At 46.0% G+C, this 21464-nt stretch overlaps 1 protein-coding gene across 1 annotated transcript; it reads right to left on the minus strand.

The window, feature by feature from the left end:
- Positions 1-1059: 1059 nt before the first annotated feature.
- Positions 1060-19704, minus strand: tfap2d (transcription factor AP-2 delta (activating enhancer binding protein 2 delta)). The gene is made up of 8 exons (XM_076037597.1): positions 18339-19704; positions 16494-17012; positions 12367-12427; positions 6860-7025; positions 5483-5601; positions 4361-4502; positions 3115-3228; positions 1060-1996 (listed from the first exon to the last, which is right to left on the minus strand). The coding sequence occupies exons 1-8, from the start codon at positions 18375-18377 to the stop codon at positions 1780-1782; spliced, it is 1377 nt and encodes a 458-aa protein (XP_075893712.1). The 5' UTR covers positions 18378-19704; the 3' UTR covers positions 1060-1779.
- Between the last annotated feature and the right edge of the window lie 1760 nt (positions 19705-21464).

Raw genomic sequence — 21464 nt, forward strand, 5'->3', positions numbered from 1 at the left:
CTTGCACCTGCACAGATTGGAGCTGACAAAATCAGCAGCAGGCAGTCACTCCTAATGCATCCTGTCTGATTAACGTAGTTTTATATTTTCATTTCTTTTGCTGCGCACGTGTTATTGCAGCGAACCTGCCCTCCTTTTAAATGACTGGAACATTAAAGCGGAAGACGCGGCAAACCTGCGGCGCCTCCGTTTCAGGTGCCGGCGGGCGGCGAGGCTGCTCCTCGCTCTCTTCATCACGGTCGCGCGTTCCCCTTTTTTCTGGCGCGCAAATAAGCAGAGGAGCGCGACATCAGGGCACCGGGAACAGAGAGTGTGTGGTCCCCCCCCAACACACACACACACACGTTCCCCGCGCCTACAAAGGAGGCTTTTGAACTTTCCGGTAGGTACCTCCCCCCCGCCCCCCCAACATTAGAAAGTCTGACTTCTTTATCATTTTGAACGCCGCAGACTCTGTATGGATAATTCGCCCTCCGCCGGCTTTGATGCGAGCTGCCTCCGCTTGACTCGCGAGCTACGTCGAACCAAAACAAAAAATATAATAATAATAATTGTAATAAAGAAGAGTGGGAGGGGGGAGGAAAGCAAAGTAAATAGCAGAACACGTAGCAACTGTCTTTATTGAACAACAGCATTTTTTTTTTTAGAGGGTAGGGATTTAACATATATATCGTCGAAAGCCTACAAGAAAAAAGAAAAAAAAAGTAATTTAAATATTTATATTATATCTTTACAAATGTTCATGAGCGAGTCGTGTCGGCTGAACTTGGCGATCGGGTGGGGTGGGGTGGGGGGGGGAGGTGTGTACAAAGATAAGACATGCACAGGGTAAGATGGCAACCGCAGTCACCTTTTACAAAATGGCTGATTTAGACCCCATCGCTCACTCTCACTCTCACTCTCACCCTCCGTTTACCTCTCGCACACGTCGACACACTCTGGCAACTCACTCTCGCGCCCGGCGTTCCCCAACGTGGCCGCCCACCCCCCAGGGAGACACCCGCAGCTTGAAAATGAGAACAGAGTGAGAAGGAAGGAAGTCCACCTGCTGGGAGTTTCCAGGGCTCTTGGATTCGAACCGCGGCTTGCCGAGAGTTTATTTTTCAGTGTTTGTTTCTCATGTAGAAAAGTCCCAAAATCCAAAAGTCCTGCTTGTTCGTTTGAATAAGTGACCCCCGCCCCCCCAAAAAAAAAAAAAAAAAAAAAAACTTCTGCAAAAGAAAAACTTTGGTCGTCGTTGCAATTAAACGCAAACTCTAAATGAACCTTTTGAAAACGCAGGAGTGCATCCTTGCAGAAAATCCGCCGCCTGCATCAGCTGGACTGAGGTCCAATTGAAGTGACGGCGACGAGTCGGAGCATGTGACCTGTGTGTGGCATCCCGGGAAAAAAAATTCATGTCTGCACGTTCACTTCCTGCTTTAATAATAAATAAATCAAGAGGGGAAAAAAAAAAGGCCTTGGACGGCTAGCCGCCTTCTCCGTGTTGTTGGGGCTCCAAACCTTCACACGCACACGCATGCGCGCGCACACACACACACAGACACACACACTCACCTGCCTTATTTGGGACAATTCAGGTCAGCGTAACATTTCAACACAAAAAAAAAAAGATATAAATAAATGGCAATAAATATGAATTGTCCCGAAGAAGACGAAATTGAGAATGAACAAACTGTCTGAACACACACACACACACACACACACACACATACACGCGCACACGCACACTACTCTAAATGCAGCGCTCCAAGGCACAGGGACCAGGTGGTGAGGGTGCTACTCAGTCTTTTCTGTTTTGCCGTCTTTGCTCTGGGACTCGGCCGTTTTCCGGAGCTGCGACTTTTCCGAGCTGTTGCTGATCTGCTGGTCGTTGGGCCCGCTCGTCTTGCCGCTCGAGGTTTTGTCCAGGTAGTTGAGCATTTCGCTCAGGACCGTCTGGAACGTGCTGAGAGCCGCGCAGACCGCCGGCGTCCCGAAGCCGTGGGTGATAAGACTGCCAAGGGAGGAGACGGAGGACAAGGTAAGAACAGCAGGAACCACTTTGCAGAAGAGGACAAACCAAGAAAAAATTACTAAAGTGAAACGCGTAGAATGTAGTAGCAACCAAAGAGTTTAGCTAGCTGTTTAGCTAATTGTTGGTAATGAGGACAACATTTGTACCTCCCAGTCACTAGGTGGCACTTTCGCATGACTTTGCCTGCCAGAGTGATGTAACTAACTACACACGGTCAGAGATGCAATAACCACACTAAGACCCACAGCACGTCAAGCAAGGATTCTCTTAAGCCGCAATGATCATTTGCTATTATTGCTAATTATCGTCGATAGATTGTAGAAAAAAACATTTTTTCACGTACAACTACCGAAGCTAACGTAGCTAGTTGGGGATTCAACCTGAAATCTTTCAAATTTTGACTGTCTTGACTCAACTCAACTCTTCCATAAACAAATTCATGAAGCCAGCTGCAATTAAGGCCACTGCAACTTAAAGCGTCCAAAGACATTGAATGCAGTTAGTTTTGTATTTTTGTTGTTGATTGTATCATTTTATGTTTGTAGTGTCTGTCGTTTTATGTGGAGCCCTGGAAGAATAGTCTGCACTATGGTGATGACTAATAGGGATCCGTAATAAAGAATAGACAACAATAAACAATAATGGGGGGGGAAAGCTGTCTCTCACTGCAGCTCTTCAAGCTGTACCAGGACAGTAGTAGTAGTTGTCAGTGCCTTCACTGACTGCTTCTGCCTCTCTCAAGAACACCTCCCCTCTTTCGAGGTGTTACAAAACAGAATGTGGTGACATTTCTGGGGGGGGAAAAAACAAACAAACCAAAAAACGGCCGCTGTTTTCCCCCTCCTCTGCTATTTGTGCCAGACGGCAAACTGCACAGCCTGCACCTTTGGAAAATGGCAGCAGAGCGATCTGAGCCAAAAAAGCAAAAAAAAAAAAAAAAAAAAGGAAAGCAGCGTGTCTCTTCCGTCTCAGCGGTGTTCAGATAGAGACGGAGAGGCCGAGAGAGAGAGAGAGGGAGAGAGAGAGGGAGAGAGAGAGGGACTCCGGCTCGCTGACAAAACGCACCCGGTCGGTGTTTAGCGGAAAAGACGTGTCACCTGAAGTGTGTGAGGTGTCTCTGTATGTCCATGTCCAGGATGGGGGTGGGTCTGGAGGAGCCCAGAGGAGAACGGTCTTGGCTCAGCAAGTCCTGGAACTCCTTGCAGATTTGCCTGATGGACAGACGGATGGAGGGAGGAGAGGAGGGGGGAGAGGAGGGAGAGGAGGGGGGGGGGGGGGTTAACCATCTGTCTCCAGCACCGCCGTGGCAACTTGTGTCTTTTTTTTTCCTTCTTTCCTTCCCTTCTCTCCCCCTCAGCTCCTTTTTCTTCATCTCCTCTTTTCTTTTTTTTTTTTTTAACCCATCTTCGTCATCCCGGCTCAACCCAACGTTAAAGTGTGAAACCAAAGAAGCGGGTTTGAAGAAACCAGCAGGAGAAAAGTTCAAGGCTGACAAACGGCAAATGTTCAGCTGGTCTCAGACTGGTGTGTGTGTGTGTGTGTGTGTGTGTGTTTTTATTAGCATTATTCTGCGTTTTGCAGGTTTGTGTCGGTGTGGTGAACAATGACTAAGCCCTCATTGTATTTTCAGTTTTTCAAATCCAATCCAATCAAAGTTTATTCGTAGAGCACCTCTCATACATAAATGCACCCCAAAGGTGCTTGACAAAAATGAAAAGTAAAAAAATTAAAATGAAGTAAATTCACCCCTCCACCACCACACCACAGTAACAGTCAGTAATACAAAAAAAAAAAAAAATGACAGGGCACTGAGGAACCGTGCAGTTTTTGATCACATCTGTTGTATTTTCAATGTAGCTTTAAACAAAGTGTGCTATCTGGACATTTGTGCGTGTGTGCGTGTGTGCGTGCGGTTTTGATCATTATGGAGCAACAGTGTTGTGTTGAAATCTTCCCCAAAAAACCCTTTTAGCGTCTGTTTTTTTTTTTTTTTTTTTCCAAACAGTTTTTTTTCTCCATTGATATTGTTCAACGCGCTTCTATTTTTAATCAAAGGGCTCAGGGTTTTTTTTTTTAAGAACAATTCAATTTTCAGTTCTGTAGGGCCTCGTTTACGAATCTGGAATCGGTCAAGGCTGAATTGATTGGGTCATAAAAATCAATAGTGCGGGGTGAGAAATAAAAGTCTGTTTATCTGAAGGAGGGGTTGCAGGGGTAAAAAAAAAAAAAAAATGTTTTTGATGGACCAGTGTGTGTGTGGTTTTTCAGGTTCAGTTGCATGGGTGCACCTGCGTGTGAGGTGTGTATGTGTGTGTGTGTGTGTGTGTGAGTGTGTGTTCTCACTTGGTGGCCAGGACCATCTTCTTGCGCGCGCTGGTCTCTTTGGGCTCGCTGTGTTGCCTCGCCAGGTGCTCTCCCACCGCCTTACTGGGGAACTCTGTCTCGCAGGTGTAGCCAAAGTCCCTCGCCAGGTGCAGAGCCTCGCCTGGGCGCCAAAGAACACAGAGGGACCCGTGAGCAGTGTTGGCGAGTAATCTATTACAAAGTAATCCACTGCTGTAATTGAGCTACTTTTTAAACAACGGAGTAATGTAGCGGGATTCCCGTGGCAAAACTGGTCATTATATCGTAATTGCTTTATCAAGTAACGATTCCATTACTTTTCTGAAATATTTTTGCAAGGCAAATCCACATTTTTTTATCCACAAAATGTCTGAAATTGAGAAAAGCAAGTGAAAGCGACGATGTCGCAGATTGATGATGCAGCCGCGCATGCAAGGAAATGCAAACATTATTTTGAGTTCATCTCAAATCAAAGAATACGTTCTCAACTTCGGAAAATATCCCCGTGGAACCTCAGAAATTGCTGAAAGCCATGTTTACAAGTCAGTCGGCAGTACTCTGCACGGTAGAGATCTTATAACTACTGAGCTTCTCATTATTCTAACAGTATGGGCTGTGCAAAAGGCACCACCAGTGAGTTTGTTCTGTGAAATGTGCACTTTGTGTTCAGAGAGCAAAAATTCATTCATGTCAAGAGGACAGAGGGAATATCTGGAATTGCAAAATGTGCACTTTAATGAAGTTCATTCGAAAGCACTGAGCAACTGTCGCTTTATCTTTTTTTCACCAAAGTAATTAGTAATTAGTAATTGATTACATATGAACCAAAGTGGTTAAAGAAGTAATTAGATTACTTTTTAACGGCGTAATCAGTAATCAGTAGTTGGATTACTTTAATGGAGTAATCCCAACAACACTGACCGTGAGGCAGGGGGCAGTAAGAGGGGGGGGGGGGTTCGGGAAACTTCTCCTCCCGTGTTCCTGAGCTGAAGTGGAGCATCTATGCAAGAAAACAGCTGTCCACAGCTGTACACTTGGAAACTCAGCCGAACACTTGGAATTCTTCTTTCCTTGTTTTGAGCGTATCTTGTACCTCGCGATCGGGGGGGGTTGGCATCTTACCTTCCACCAGGGAGGTGAGCAGTGTGACGTTGGCCGCTTTCCTCCGACCGGCGGGCAGGTTGAGGCCGAGGCGGTCCAACTTCTCGCGGAGGCACCGGCCTCCGTTCTTTGACTTGGCTCTGCACACAAAAAAATAAAAAGGAACTTCTTTAAAACGTCGCGCGTCCCTCTTGACTTTACTCTTTCTTTTTAAATTGAAAGACAAAAAGCGGGACGTTCCTGAGCGCGTCTCATCTTAAACATCATCCATCACCTGAGAAGAAAACTGTCCGGCCTCGCTGATTAAACGGATGTGCGTTTGAATTCAGCCGCGAGGAGTAGTGACGGAAGAGTATGGACCCACTTTGATTTGCTCACAAGGCATAACATCAAAGAGCGGGAAATTAAGATCTGTCAACTCATTACGTACTCAACGCGGTTTTACGCCTCCCTGTCCGTGATCGCATGTCCCCCTGAGTTTCCTCTGCCCAAAAATACGACAAAAAGTTCTATTTTGGAAAACAGTTGAAAAATGTTCCCTGTCAGTTTATGATCGGTTTTAAAATATCCATTAAGAAAAAAAAACATCATGCGTTCATTTTCCTTTCAGCTCTTTTTTTTTTTTTTTTTTTCCAATTCAAGTCATTCTGTTAACCGTCTTAACAAAGGTGCCGAGTGACAACTCGACTCAGTTGGAATCATTTCTGTGTGTTTTCCGTTGTTTTTTTTTTAGATCAGATTTACCTCCACCTCGTTGCTCTACTGGCGTTATACCACGCGAAGGGCCGGCCATGTTCTTTGTGCTCTCTCGTCTTCCCTCCCTTGCTGTTCTCCCCGCCTTATTAATAATACAGTGCTGGCAATTCTTGCTTTTCCTCCACTTCCTCTGATCCTGCCATGCTTTGGCCCGGTCTCGCCTCCCTTCTGGCTGCCTGGGCATGGCAGCGCGTGCTGGGGCCCCCATGTTTTCGCCCCCTCAGTAGTCTGTTTGTGGGCGCCACTTTGCCTCCTCCGTCTTAACCGAGGGCTACGCAGGCATCGGGCCTGCGCTCGCCCGCGTCCGTCCTGTTTACGCTTTTCAAAACAAAGGTTTTCTCTCCGACGCACACTTGCCTCTTAAATTTGATGTAAAACAACATATATATGATACAAGATAATGTTGATTTATTTCCTTTTTGTTTTTTCTTCCCTTGAGTCTTTAGCTGAAATAAAACTATTTAAATACCCAGAAGCTGCAAGGCACATCCAATGATTTTAAAGTTGGCAATTGTGAACATATCCCATAAAAAAATCAAAAAAATCAAAAACTTTGTCGTAAGTTCACATAAATCCATTTTGTGTTGCTGTCGTTCTCGACAGGAGTGTGTGACTACAGTGTGTACATTGCTTGGTGCTGACCTGCGCAGTATTCCCCCCAGTAGGGAGGCGTTGAGGCACTCGGGCGGGGACAGTCTTCTCTTCACCTCGGCGATGGTGACTTTGTACTTGGAGGTGGAGCTGAGCAATGACAGTCGTCCCGGTACGGAGCAGAACAGGTCGGTGGGGTTCACCACGCACGTCCCACCTGCAAGCACACGCACGAGAGGCGTTTGTTACATAATGGGGGGGGGGGATGGGGAATGTTCTTTTGCCAGTGAATAAAACCACAAGTTGAGTTTGTGTGTCCCCATCCCATCAGCTGCCTGCACTGAGGAATTGCCTGGAATAAGTCAGTCAGCACATTAAATGTCCTTATGTTTCACCTGAAAATAACAGTTGTTAAAGGGACGCCTGAATATTGTAGCTAAAAATAAGTAGCAAAACAAATGAAACAAATTTTCGAATAATTCCTCTAAAATTGACAAATCAAAAGCTGTACAATTTTGATAAGTGAGGTGTGGTTAGCCATTGCAAGAGGTTGTATATTGGTCGGACATGTGATTGTCATCATGTGAATTTCAGCTAATATCATGGCACACTTGAGAAATCCCGGGGGCGGGGGGGAAATGAGGACAATCAAATTGATCAATTCTCTAATCAAATCCAACAGCTACAGTTACAGTACATGTGTAATAATATAAGTACATGGAAATCCCTGGTGTTGTCGAGGAAAAAATATTGTCTAGTGCTATCATGTCAAACTCATTAAGCAAACGTAAAGATTGAATACAATCCGCATAATTCAATTGTTCAATTTAATTATGAACAGCTTCTCGTTCTAGCGCTGTGATTGTGCATTGTTTTATTGTTTCTGAATTCATCAAAAATTTAAGACCAAAAAAAAAAAAAATTCCTCATGAACTATGAAAAGGGAACTGGTATGAGGAGTCCATCTCACCAAACGGGGTCATCTTGGACAACAAATACTTAACGAGATAAAATCATAACAATCAATACTTCCGCCAGTCAAATATATAGACTGTCATATTTTTCTGTTAGAAATGATGACACCGTTGTGGGTTTAAATGCTCAGTCTGCCCGCGTGTGGACATAAAGAGTGATTGACGTCACACTGAGGCACCTTAAATATTGCTTTAGCCTTTTTAAAAGTCTATTATACACATATATTCATAGTTTCCTTTTCCGCTCTGTAAGGCGATGTTTGAATAGCCTTTTCAGTAGAACAAAAAATAAATGAATAAAAAAAAGAATGAATAAAATCTTCTTTTTATGACCTTCTCTGCCACTAAGTAGGTTTCATTATGGACCCGAGGCTCCTAGACGTGTAAATAAATGATTGTGGTTTGCGCTGGCGTCGGCATTATTAATGGAATCGGTTTCAGTGTTTCTCGTCCCTGCTGGAATATATCGTCTGCTCTGAGAAGGGCCGTTATTATTAAACTTTCACTTGAACTAACGTCCCGTGCAGCCGAGACGCAAGATTTATGTCTGATGTAGACTGTGGCCCTGTGTTCTATTATTTATCTGCCTCATTATCAAATCTAACAGCCAGGGTGTGTCGCTTTGTTATGAAGCCGCGCTGGATGTGATGGAATCGGGTGGGAAGAAAGGGACGCCATTTAAGGCCGCAGACAAGTAGCTGCAGGCCAAAAAAAAAAAAAATCATCAGGAGGCGCTAACAATTTGGCTAGCAGCTAAGCCGATTTCAATGTAGCCTGTGCTATTTGTTCGCAGGAAGCATTGCTCAGAAAGCCAGTTGCTTCTGCTGTTATGACGCAGTAGCAGTGGGCAGCCCCCACAACATGGATGTATTACAAGCATTGGATACAGGACTGGCAATATGGCGGCATGCCGATTTTTCTCCAGTGGCCACTCGAGGTACTGCAGCTACAAAGAAAATCCCACTGGGCCCTAAAAATCTTTTACCCATTGAACGCAACACAAAAATAAACGTCTCTAAAACGGCTGACGGGACGACTGGGACCTGAAATGCAGTTTACAGAAAATCTTTCTATTGCAGATTTTTCAGTCATGGTCTTTTAGTCTTTCAAAAATATTATATTATAACTGAATCGTACATAATAAATAATGTATTTAATTTTTTTTTTCAGTGTTTTAAGAATCATTTCATTAAGGAGCTACCATGAAGTTTCAAGGCAAATATTTTGTGTTGTAACTTTGCATTTGTTCAATTTCAATCGACAATGAAGCAGCATGTTTCCTAATATCCCACGTTTTATGTTTGTCTTCCTGCGAGGTGGGTCACCAAAACACTCCATCCATCTGCTGCTGCTCCGGCCCCTCTGTCACATTTTAGAAGCCAAAGTGGGCTCACCAGTCAAAAAGTTTGTCCACCACTGTTATAATACATCCATGGTAGCGCGCTTGTCAGAAATGGGCCAACACAGGTTGTAGCTTGGGCGCGTGTCGTCGGTTCAACCTGACTCCGCGTGTGTGTGAGGGGGGGGTTATAAAGTGCACGTGCGCGAGGGGTCCAGCTTCGCTCGCGCGCCTCGTCTGTGTGTGACACCGAGCAGGCCAGACCTGTCTGTCAGAATCACGCGCTCTGACAGGGGTGGGGAGCGCGCGCGCGTGCGTTTCAGAGAAGGAGAAGAGAGAGAGAGGGAGAGGTGGGGGGGGGGGAAGGCAAAGCCGCGGGTTCACATCATATTAATTCCCCCTAAAAATGTTTTGATTCAAAGTAGTTTGTATTTTTACGTTGCCAAGGGCGATCGAAAAAGAGCTATTGCCGGTAGTGCAGTCGGTGGAGCGCGCGGGCCCAGAGGCGATAACGGTATTTAAGCAACGGAGAGTAGCCTCGGGCTGCGGCGCGAGCGGCGCGCGGGCGGGCGGGCGGGATCACACGCGGAATCAAGCGCCTTTTTACGAGTTTGCCACGAAAATTAAAGGAAAAAAAGAGACACGGGCCAAATGTCATTCTCTTCATATTTTAACAACAATGTTTAGAGCTCTTGAAAAAAAAAAAAAAGAAGATGAAAAAAGCAGCCCGCCAATGTCTTGACAGGAAAAAAAGAAGGAGGCGCGTGCCCGTGGTGGTGGCGGGGGCGCGCAACCGACAGATCCGCGAGTCTGCCGTAGTGGTTGGCAATTTTCAGATAACCGGTTCTTTTGACTCGGCTCACTGAAAAGAGTCGGTGGCTCTTTTATGGCTCCCTCCCATCTTTTTTTGTGGGTTGCTTTTATTACTTCATGACCAAATGATGTGCTAAAAACGAATGACTAATGTTCATGATATCAACAATGTTAGATTAAATTAAACACCTAACATGGGACACGGCGCTGTAAAAATAACTATAATCAAAACAAACACCTCTCACCCCCAATACAACTATGTACAGAAAGAACACAACAACAAAACATCACAACAAGATAAAATTGAAAATTTGCAAAACAAACAAAAAGGTAGCCTATTTATTATTGGGTTTATTCCGTTTCTAATCTTTTTGGGACATTTCTCTATCGCATAAAAAAAAAAAAAAAAAACTCGGCTAAAACACGTCATAAATCGGCGCCAACTCCGACAGCGACCGGATGTGGATCGACCGCTTTTCCGGTTCGGCTCCAGAAAAAAAAAAAAAAAAAAAAATTAATAAAAAACGACTCCCAATTAGGAGTCGGCTCTCTTGGTTCACTTCAAAGAGCCGGCTCTTTGAGAACCGGTTCGTTCGTTGCGAACGAGCCGTCACTCGTGTGCCCGCCACATAGAGCTGAAGTGGGGAGGAAAGAGGCTGATTAAAAACACAGACGACTCCTCCTAAGTAGGATCCGCGTTTCTTGACTGATTTTTCTTTTGAGAGAGGGAGAGGGGAAAAAAAGGGGGTTGCGTGAATATTCATGGCGCCAAAGCCGCCGCAGTCAGAAAGAACAACATTAATATGATCTCGGCTGAATCCGGGGAGCCCCCGCTCGGCATTAGCATATCAAAGCCGTGCGCCCGAGGCGAGAGAAGCTATCGATACGGGAGCGGGAGGTAAAGCAAAGATTATTGGTTGTGATGGGTTGCGGCGGCGGCTGAGCTCAGGGCCAAATACGGCGCACCATTAACCGAAAGTGATAGCGGAGGGATTCCCCGCGTCAATCCGAGTAGAGCCGCCCCTCCACCACCACCCCCAACACCTAGGCAAGAGCTGATGAAAAATTAAAGTGGAGACCCAGCCTTTCCTCCTCGGTCCCGACTGGAAAATAAAAAGAGAGAGCGGGAGAAAATATAGGGAGGGATGGGGGGGTGGGGTGGGGTGGGGGAGAGAGAGTGTCTTTGATGGACCAAAAACACAGATCCACAGCGTGTTAAATCCGCACTCATGAGGAAATTGTCTGGTCTGCCGTGTAGCTATTGATGCTTCCAACGGAACGTGCACCGGCCCGCGCGACCCCGCTCGCTCGCTCTTTAAGCTCTTAATTGAACCAGCGCGAAATGGTAGCACGGCAAGAGCGCGAATAAAGCGCCAATAACCAGAAACCCATTTATTCGAGTGACTAGGAAAAACAACAACAACAACAAGCCTCTGTGTGTGTGTGTGTGTGTGTGTGTGTGTGTGTGTGTGTGTGTGTGTGTGTGTGTGTGTGTGTGTGTGTGACAACCGGGTGCATTGAATTTGTGTAGCCTAATGTGTGCGGAATTAAATTATCTGATTAGATTTTTTTTTCAAACAGGAAAAAAAATAAAAATAACACTGTTAGTTGGATTGTCAGTTAGTAAAAGCAATATTAATGTAGCCTATTAAAAATATATAAACTACGATATACAAAATTAGTAGTATACTACACCTGACCAACTGAAGAACGCTATGGTTCTCAGGTTGAAATAAAACAAATAAAATCAAAGTTACAGTTCAAACGGCGCTCATTCCGTTGTAGCCTAAACAAAGACATGACGCCTGCGCTGCGAAAAACGCAGCCCGCAGGTTTCCACTTCAAACGGAAGCGTTTAACTTGCGTGACAGGAAGTGTCAGTAGTATATCTCACACACACACACACCCTGCCGCACCACCCGCATCCCCCGATATGCCTATCGGTGTCATATTAATAATGCCTTTTGCTGACAATTTAATTTTGCCTTATACAGGGGGAAAACAAATCGAGTGGCGATACTCTCTCTCTCTCTCTCTCTCTCTCTCTCTCTCTCTCTCTCTCTCTCTCTCTCTCTCTCTCTCTCACTGTCGTTGTACGTTTAAACGTTTAACGTGTGACAGACGTTAAATAGGCTCGAAGAAGGAGGAGGAGGAAGAGGTGTGTGTGTGTGTGTGTGTGTGTGTATGTGTGTGTGGGGGGCGGGGGGGTGGAACAGGGCCGCGGCAGCTCCAACAACGCGTTGACAGCCGACAAGAGAGCAGCGCTTCCGCCGCCCGTTTTCGTCTGCCGCGCGCGCTCGCTCGCTTTGTCGTTGTCGGGCCTCCGGTGCAACAAGCAAGACAATAAACACGGGAGGAGGGGGTGAACGGGACGGGAGTGGGGTGTGTGTGTGTGTGTGTGTGTGGGGGGGGGGGGGTAGTTGCATCCTTACCTCTGCGGATGACGCCTCCTTGTCCGTTCAGCACGAGCCCACACTGCGCCTCCACGGAGCCCTGCGGAGACGCGCGATCTCGTTAGGAAACAAACAACAAGGTGATGTGCCGGTTTTGAAAATGACGCGCGAGGCCACAGACGCAGCTGGAATGAAAGCCCACAACCCCCCCCCCCAACACCCTTTTATTTCATGGGGGGCCGACAGGGGGTTGGGGGAGGAGGGGGGGGGGCGACGCTGCCTTTGTGGCGGATGCTTGCACCGCCATACAAAAACAACAACGACGACGACAACAACACAAACAAGAAAATAACAGGTTCGAATGGAAGTGGGTTGAGCGCGTGAACCTGTGGTGTGTAGGTCTGTGTCGTTTTGAGGTGCACACGTGCGCACTGTGCGCGCGTCCGAATTGTTTAAAACGTAATTTTGGCGCAAGACAATTCTGATTTTTGCCGATTCATGTCCATTCATGCAATTCCGTCCATTCATCCATTTTCAATCCATTTTCAATGGATGGATGGATGGATGAGCTCAGGGTCAAGGGGTTCTGCTGGAGCCTCTCCCAGCTGTCTTAGGGCGAAGGCAGGGTGACACCCTGGACAAGTGGCCAGTTCATCGCAGGGCCACAAAGAGACAAACAACCATTCACACTCACATACACACCTATGGGCAAGTCACAGTTTCCAATTCACCACAAATGCATGTTTTTGGAGTGTGGGAGGAAGGTGGAGAACCCGGAGAGAACCCACGCAGACACAGGGAGAACATGCAAACTCCACACAGAAAGGTCCCAGGCCGGGGAATCGAACCCACGACCTTACTGCTGGGAGGCTGCTGACCACTGCGCCAGCTCGTGCAGTTATCAATTCAGTGGGCAAACTTTTTGACTCGTGGGCCACAATGGGTTCTAAAATTTGACAGAGGGGCCACTACAACAAAATCAATGTCTTTGAAGCCTCGCGGTATTTAGCCCTTTATTGAAACAAATGAAACAAACGGAAATCAAATGCAGCTATTGTATTACTTACTTCCTATTTAAAATAATTTCTTCAAATTCGACAGGCCGGATTAAAAAGTTTAACGGGCCGCATGTGGCCCCCGGGGCGTTGTTTGCCCACGCCTGATTTAGACAGTCACGTGCGGCAGAATACTTCAAATACCCCCAGAATCTCGCGGCGCTTTGGGAGAGTGCCGGACCAGAGGTTGGACAACCTGCTGCCTTCAAGCAACAATAAGCGTCAGACGCACCGAGCGGCTCCTTCGAACGCGCTTCGAGTTATTGGAAGCTCCTTCCTTTTGCTAGAAAGTGGACATCACTTAGCGCGAGAGAGAGAGAGAGAGGGGGGGGGGGTCCCTATGAAATCGAGGGCAGATTAAAGCAGCAACAGCTCACGGCTCGGGCGGCCCCAGCTTTAATTCGAAAAGGCTGCTGGCTTTACGAACGAAGGAGCTGAGCAGCTCCACGCAGCCGCCAACCTGTTAGAGTTTATGGGCTGAAAGGAGAGGAAAAAAGGGGGCGAAACAAACAGCACGGAAACCCCGTCCGACTCCGCAGCGCCATTTTGATCCCGTCGCTCTCACGTGCTATCAACAATGTCATCAAGGAAGGAGAACACGCGCTTTTCTATATCCCGAAAACACTTAATCCCTCCTCTCGTGCGAGCCTCGGGGCCAGGCCCGAGCACAACCCCCCCCTTCCCTGATTAAAATAAAAACCTGAAAAGAGGAGCTTGTTCCTCACCAGATCGCGCTCCTGTTCCCTTTTTTCTTCTATTCCGAAGCTAAAGTGATTATAAAATCAATATACAAAACCACGCAGAGGTCTTGCATGAATTAAGCTTAGCGACGGGGGAAAGGTGTGGCAGCTGCTTTTTGTGCGCCATGAAAATCTCTTTAGCGCAACCCCTCAAAGATGCGACCGCAGCCGCACCAGACCGTGGGGCGCATCTGTTCGCCCCGTGCGTCGGCCCCCAGCGCGAGCTCAGGTTCACGAGCCGACTCTTTCTTTCTTTTGCGCCATGAAAAGGTCAAACCTGCGCTCTTTTAATGCGCGCCAGCCGCTTTGGTAAATATACAATGTCCGCCAACAATGCGTGACTCTGAGCTCGAGCTCAGAAATGGAAAAAAAAAAAAAAGGAAAGAAAAGAAAATACCTCCAACTGCACAATTCAATTTCAAGTTAAACAATTAAACTTCTCAATTTATTTCAAGGTAATTATTATTATTATTATTATTATTATTATTATTATTATTATTATTATTATTATTATTGTTATAAAATTATTATTATCATCAATAATAATGATGATAATAATAATGATAATTTCAAAAAAATGATTCTGCAAAATTATTTTTTTATTAGTTTAAATTAAAGTGCCTAAAAATAATGCTTGTACCTGAAAAGCATAGAAAAATATTTTTTCTGTCATATTTGAATTTAAATAATTTTGGCAAGCTACACATAATTCACACCCAGCAATACCACACCCTCAAAATTAAAAATGAATAACTGAATCATTTTATTATAATTATTTTTAAAAATATTTTTTTATAAAAGTAACTTTTGGGAATTTTAACATAAATGTTTTTTGAAAATAAAAAGTTAAATCATTTTAAATAAAATGGTCGACACTACAAGACTTTTATCAGGCGAAAATTTTTTTGATCTAATCATCACAATCCATTTTTACACTTCTGAAATACAGTTGAACTTGATTCGCGGTGTTTAAACACTTAACGCAACCGCAATCACGCGCCGCCGCCTTAACAATTGTGTTTAACCACGGCTACCGGCTCAGATGTCGCTGCATAAGAAACAACGTTGATTGACGTTAAGTCGGTAATTGGATAAACTACGGTGCTTTATGGCGCTCGAGCTGGGCATTGTGCCCTGAACCTCGATCCGTTAATCCGCCCTTAACTGGAGAATAGAGCAACCAGCGGCTTTTCTCTGCCTCGACAGACAGCCGGACACACACACACACACACACACACACACACACACACGAGCGAGAGGAGAGAGAGAGAGTCTTGTGTTGAACTCGACCATTTCTTTACATCGAAAAGAATTATGTAAAAATATGGGTCGGATTTCAACAATAGGATTGTATAGACTGCCAGTCAATTAACCTTTAGAAAACAGGCCTTGGCTTTCAGGGGGCCACGGCGCCGGGTGGACTTGACATTTAAACAGCCTGTTGTACAGTCACGTTTGGTTTGGATTTGAATTTTTAGGGGAAAAAAAAAAGAAAGAAAAAAAAAAAGAAAAAGGCGAAGAAGATCTCGTGGCATGATTTGCTCCGCAGATGAGGCGGGGTCGCTGGGAGCGATAGCCGCGAACCTCGTCACTGTCAGCGGCCATAGACGCATGAAGCAGACAGACAGGGCAGACATACAGACATCTGGCGCTGTCTTCACTGTTCAATATTTCTCTCTCTCTCTCTTTTTTTTTTTTTTTTGGTATTGCCGTGTTACTGGTACAATAGATAGTGAGGGAGGGTGGGAGGGGCGTCTGTGTGTTGGAGGTGGGGGTGGGGGTTCAATAGTAGGCCACTGGGACGAGGCTACCGGGGGTCTTGCAAGCATGCATGCGGCACCCCAAAAAAAAAAAAAATCCTGAAATACACCTCTGTCATCCTATTTTTACGCTGCTAGAGGGCTGGGTGAACTTTTTGATGGTGGGACCACAATGGGTTGGAAAATTTGACCGGAGGGGCGAGGGGGGTGGGAGCAGGAGCAGATGGATGGAGTGTTTTGGTGACCCACCAGGAGAGAGAAATATTGCATGGGATATGGAGAAAACAGCAAAGCGTGACAACGAAATATGTGTTTAGCTCCTCAGTGAAATGACTCTAAAAGCACTGGGGGCAAAATGATGATATGACTTACTATCAATATCATTTATTCAAGTTCGGCGGGCCGGATTAAAAAGCTTAACTGGCCGCATACGGCCCCTCGGGCCGTTGTTTGACCACGCCTGGGCTATGCAGTGGGCGGAGGAGAACCCAGTAGAGCTGCGTTCAGGGCCCTAGCGGGCGATGAGACACGCTCTCTGTGTATGTGTATGTGCTTGCGTGCGTGCGTGTGTGTGTGTTTATGTGTGTGCCCTATTCTTGTGCTTCCTATACCTGCAGGTCGTCGGACGCGGCCCCCCCGAGCCCCAGGCCGGCGCCGGGCAGCAGCCTCTGGTCCGCGTGGTGCACGCCAACGCCGTAGGCCTGCGAGCCGTGCGACGTCATCAGCGACAGGTCGTGGCGGCGGTAGGCGTCGAGGCAGCCGAGCTCGCGCCGCTGCTGCTCGTCCAGGCACGACGACTTGAGGGCCGTGCGCGCGCTGTGCAGGTTGATGAAGTCGGCGGGCTCGCCGTGGTGCAGCTGCTGGTAGTACTGGCCCGAGTGCAGCGAGTTGAGCCCGTAGGCCTCCGGCGCCACGGCCGGGTGCGAGTGCTGGAACTCGTAGTGGAAGGACTGGTGGTGCAGCGGCGTGTACTGGTGGTTGGCCGAGAAGTAGGGCGAGGCGAACTCCGTGCCCGCCGACGCCGGGTAGGTGAGCGGCGACGAGGACGAGTAGGCGACCGACGAGTTGGCCACCGACTCCAGGCAGCCCAGTTGCATGAGGCGGTAGCTGTTGGATCCGTCGTGGCGTATCTGCGGTGAGGGGAGAGCCGGGGGTGGGGGGGGTGGGGGAGAATCAGAGAAGACCCGGGACAGGATGGATGGAACAAAATAGAACAGAACGGAATGGAATAGAATAGAATAGAATAGAATAGAATACGCGTGGGCAAACTACGGTCCTGGGGCCGTGTGCGGCCCGCTAAGCCTTTTAATCCGGCCCGCCGAACTTGAAGAAATTATATTAATATTAGTAAGTAAGTAATAAAATTGCTGTATTTCATCCATTTTTCCCCCCATTGTTTTAATAGTAGTTTCCAATAAAGAACCAAATACCGCGGGGCTTCAATTCATTGGACATTAAAGCACACTTCTTCTACGAGGTGGGTCACCAAAAACACTTGAGTAATTTTTAATTTTTAATTTTTTTTTAAAGTTTGCCGACCTCTGTAATAGAATGTACTTTATTGATCCCAAATTTAGAAACTATGCTGTTGCAGCAATTAAAAAAAAAAAAAAAAACAATACAAAAAAAAAAAGATATATATTTATATATTTGTGTGTGTGCGCGTGTGTGTGTGTGCACGTGTGTCATTTAGCCGGCGCCGCCGCGCCTCCAGAAACGCACAACGCCCGCCCGAGAGAAGCGCCCGCCGCTCAAAGCGTTTTTCGCTCCACTTGAAACCACCTGAAGGAGATGTCACTTCCCCAGCGCGCGGCGGCGGCGGCGGCGGCGGCTGCGGCGGCGGCGGCGGCAACAGGAGCCACTTGGCACTGCTGCACGCGTGTATATGTGTTTTCTCCCTCCTCCTCCTCCTCCTCCTCCTCCTCCTCCTCTTCTTCTTCTTCTTCTTCTTCTTCCTTCCCTTCGGCGAGCCTGTCACTCTGCTTGCACCGGGGCTTTTTTTCCCCCTCTCTCTCGCCCTTTTATAAAGAGGCGTGCTGTTATATATTAATATTAGCGCGCAGAGCTCGCTGGCTGGCAAAAGTCGAAGTGTGCCGGCTCATGTCTGGGAGCGTTCCGCCCTAAAAAAAAAAAAAAAACAACCAACCCCGGTCTAATCACACCGCCGTCGACGAGGCTCTTCTCAGTCGAACGTCCCCACGAATAAAAAACTGACGTCCAGCCGGCACTTGCAGTCACTTTAAACCGCTCCGTTCATCCACTCATTGCTTCCCATTCGCGCATGTTTTATTTTCCGAGCCGAGAGGACGCCGCTTCCCTTAAACTCAACCTCATCTTGTTGGTACTATATCACCCACCGCCCCCTGCACCACCCCACCACCCTCAGCCGATTTGGATGTATATATATAAATATATATTAAAAATATATATATTCAAGTAAATAAATGAGCCTATACCTCTGCATCGTGGACGAGTCCAGGGAAGGTCGCTGACATTGTTCTTGCTCCAAAAGAGAAAGCCGGGTGTTGTTGTTTTGTTTTTTCTTCTTCTTCTTCTTCTCCTCCGCCCTCCTCTGCGCTCTCCGGGCCGACCGAGTGATAATGAAAACGGGTTAAAATCCTCAGGAAAAGCCGGAGAAATGGGAAAGTCCCCCCACCCCGCCTTCTTCTTCTTCTTCTCCTTGGCGCTCTCTCCTCGCGGTGCAGCGGCAGGTGGAAGCTGGCGGAACGCGAGCGTCTCCCCTCTGCACGGACGGGGCTGGCGCACGGATTTTGTACTTGCGGGGTATTTCTCGGCTGATGTCGTAGGTCCCTTGGTAATATAGAAGTTTTGAAAATTAAGCATCAGCGCTGAGGAATGGGAGGACAATAGACGGAGCGCAGCATCCCAGGAGACACGGAATAAATATTGTATCTTCGCCTTAATAAGGAACCAAGCGCCTCTTTCGACATTTTCGACTCTTTTTTTGTGGACATTTTCCTCCTTTTTCACCCGTTTGCGATTTTTCCGCCGCGGCTCCTGCTCGCTTTGCACGTTAGAATAGTTGCCTTTTTTAAAAATTTATCTTCATTTTTATTTATCCCCGGTCTTTTTTTTTTTTTTCAACTATTGACGGATTTTCAACGAAAATGTAAGTTTGCTTTGAAATGCTACCATAATAATTTCACTCGTTATTAAAATAATTTAAAAAAAAAAAATAACTGCATTTTCACACGTTTTCGGTCACAGCTTTGCTGAATTTAGCATCCTGTTTTCGGTGAGGATTTTTTTTTTTTTTACATGTACGATTCATGCATTTTTCATTTCTCAACGAGGATCGGTGTTATTCATGTTTAAAGACATTCTTATCGTTATTTAAATGTTATTAGTCTACAATCGAAAAAAAAACGGTCGCGAGCGCACCCTTTTATGAATCACAGTCATTTTATATTTACAACGAATTTCTAAATATTTCACCTCACTTTTAAATTAATTTCTGATGGACTTTTGAAATGAATTAAATAAAAAGAACAACATCCCATTCATTAATTCGTTTTTTTTCTTCCTTTTTTGCTTTTTGTGTTTGTGTTTTAATAATAAAAAAAGCCGATTATTTTTGCAGCGAGACCATTGTTTTCCACAGAAACGTGCTTTTGATGAGCATAATTTATTTATTTATTTATTTATTTCTCTTTTATGATGGGGATGGAGGGGGGATTTACTTTAAGGACAGCCTTTGTGAGGAAGACTGAGGCACGAGACCTTTTCTCTCTTCACAAATTAGCATTGTTTGTGTAGGCTTGTAACCGCAGGCTTGTTTACGTTTGATTCGAAGAATGAAAGAGTCTGTATTATTATTATTATTATTATTTATTATTATTATTATTATTATTATTATTATTATTATTATTATTATTATTATTATTAGTATTAGTATTATGCAGTTTTTCTTATTTTTTCTGCTTGCACCTTGGCTCCAGTAGTTAGTACTTTATTTTTTCGGTCAGTCGGTCAGCATGGTGACCTCTCACTGCTCTCTCTGGCTGTCTCTGCCTCTCTGTTATTCTGCCTCTCCTCCTCCTGCTGTAACTCACCTGAGCCACGCGCCCTCGGGGTGCTCTGTTGTGGTCTAATAAAGAGAAGAAAAAAAATATGACGAAGTGGGATTTTTTTTTTTCTCTCCCCTTTTTTTTCTCCTTCTAATTGAATGCTAATAATATGCTTTGTTAAGTGAATCTGCGCCGTCGATCATTCACGTGGCCGATAACAAAGCAACGGCCCGGGATGATGTGAACGACTTGCACGGAGGAGCGGCCTGCATGTGTGATATTAGACTAGAATATACGCCCGTCTTTCGCCCCTCGGGTCAGCCGAGAAGCAACAGGAATGTGAAATGTGGAGGTGGTGGGGAGCCCAGAGAGCTTGTGGTCGCAGCCTGATGAGACGCAACGGCAAATAAAGCAGGAGGAGGGAGGAGAGGAAACCGGAGGAGGAGAGGTTTCTGTCTGATTCCCCGCGACTCAAAACAAAACCACAGACAGACAGAGAGAGAGAGATGGGGGGAGAGAGAGAGAGAGAGAGAGAGAGAGAGAGAGAGGGAGGGAGGAGGTGGAGGGGTGCGAGAGAGGAGAGGAGAGAGAGCAGCGGCTCGAACCCATAAGCCCTAATCAGTCTTGTTGTGGTGCTGTTTTCGCCGCGCGGCTCCAACTGTAAAGCAAAGCGACTCGCTGATATTATTAAAGTGCAGACTGTGACACGGCGCTGACGCCGGGACGCCCGGATTGACTCTGCACTTTAATTAAGCAACTATTTCTCCTCCCATCTGTTACTGAACGCGCCTCCCTCTCGCTCCTAATCAGCAATAATAACAATAATAATAATAATAATAATAATAATAATAATAATAATAATAATAATAATAATAATAATAATAATAATTTATTATGATACTGAACAATGCTAATTAATGATTAAAATTAATATTAATAACTATTGTGACATTTCACATTTTCGACTGCATGTAATTGCAGTGGACATGTTTGTCGTTTCTTATTCTTCATTTCTTCTTTTATTCTTCGCATCTGAAGGATTCCTTACCAGCCCTCCGTTCACTCATATTTCTCCATCAAGTGTTTGGTTTAAATTAAGATCGTTCAATCGCCATAGCCTGCAGTCTTGCACTTCCATTATAACAACAAAAACTAAAACAAAAACAGACAATAACAAAAAAACAACAAACTGAAGCTCTCCGGCCCGAGACACTCAGAGGATGTTGGGGGGGCCGCTCTTAAATGCGCTCCTTTGAGAAAGTTCTCAAGGCCCTTTTATATTTTAATTAACCGTTAGCGATTGTTTCGCCTCGGGGCTCGACGTGAAGCCTCTGCACGACCAGACCGGTGAAGGCCGGTTGTCGCACGCCAGGTATAATTTATTTAAAAATGAATGTGGGGGCGTGGGGGGTGGGGGTGTGAGGAGTGGGGGGGCTACTGGGTGGAGGGAGTCAGAGCTCTGGTGCCTATTTAGGTGCGTTTATAGGTTCTGATTGATAAACCTGCAGAGCAATTTCTTGCGCTGTTTTTTTTTTTCTCTCTCTCTCTCTCTCG

The sequence above is a fragment of the Nelusetta ayraudi genome, unplaced genomic scaffold (assembly GCF_046127955.1).
Source record: "Nelusetta ayraudi isolate G7.1 ecotype Tasmania unplaced genomic scaffold, CSIRO-AGI_Nayr_v1 ptg000052l, whole genome shotgun sequence".
Lineage (NCBI taxonomy): Eukaryota > Metazoa > Chordata > Actinopteri > Tetraodontiformes > Monacanthidae > Nelusetta > Nelusetta ayraudi.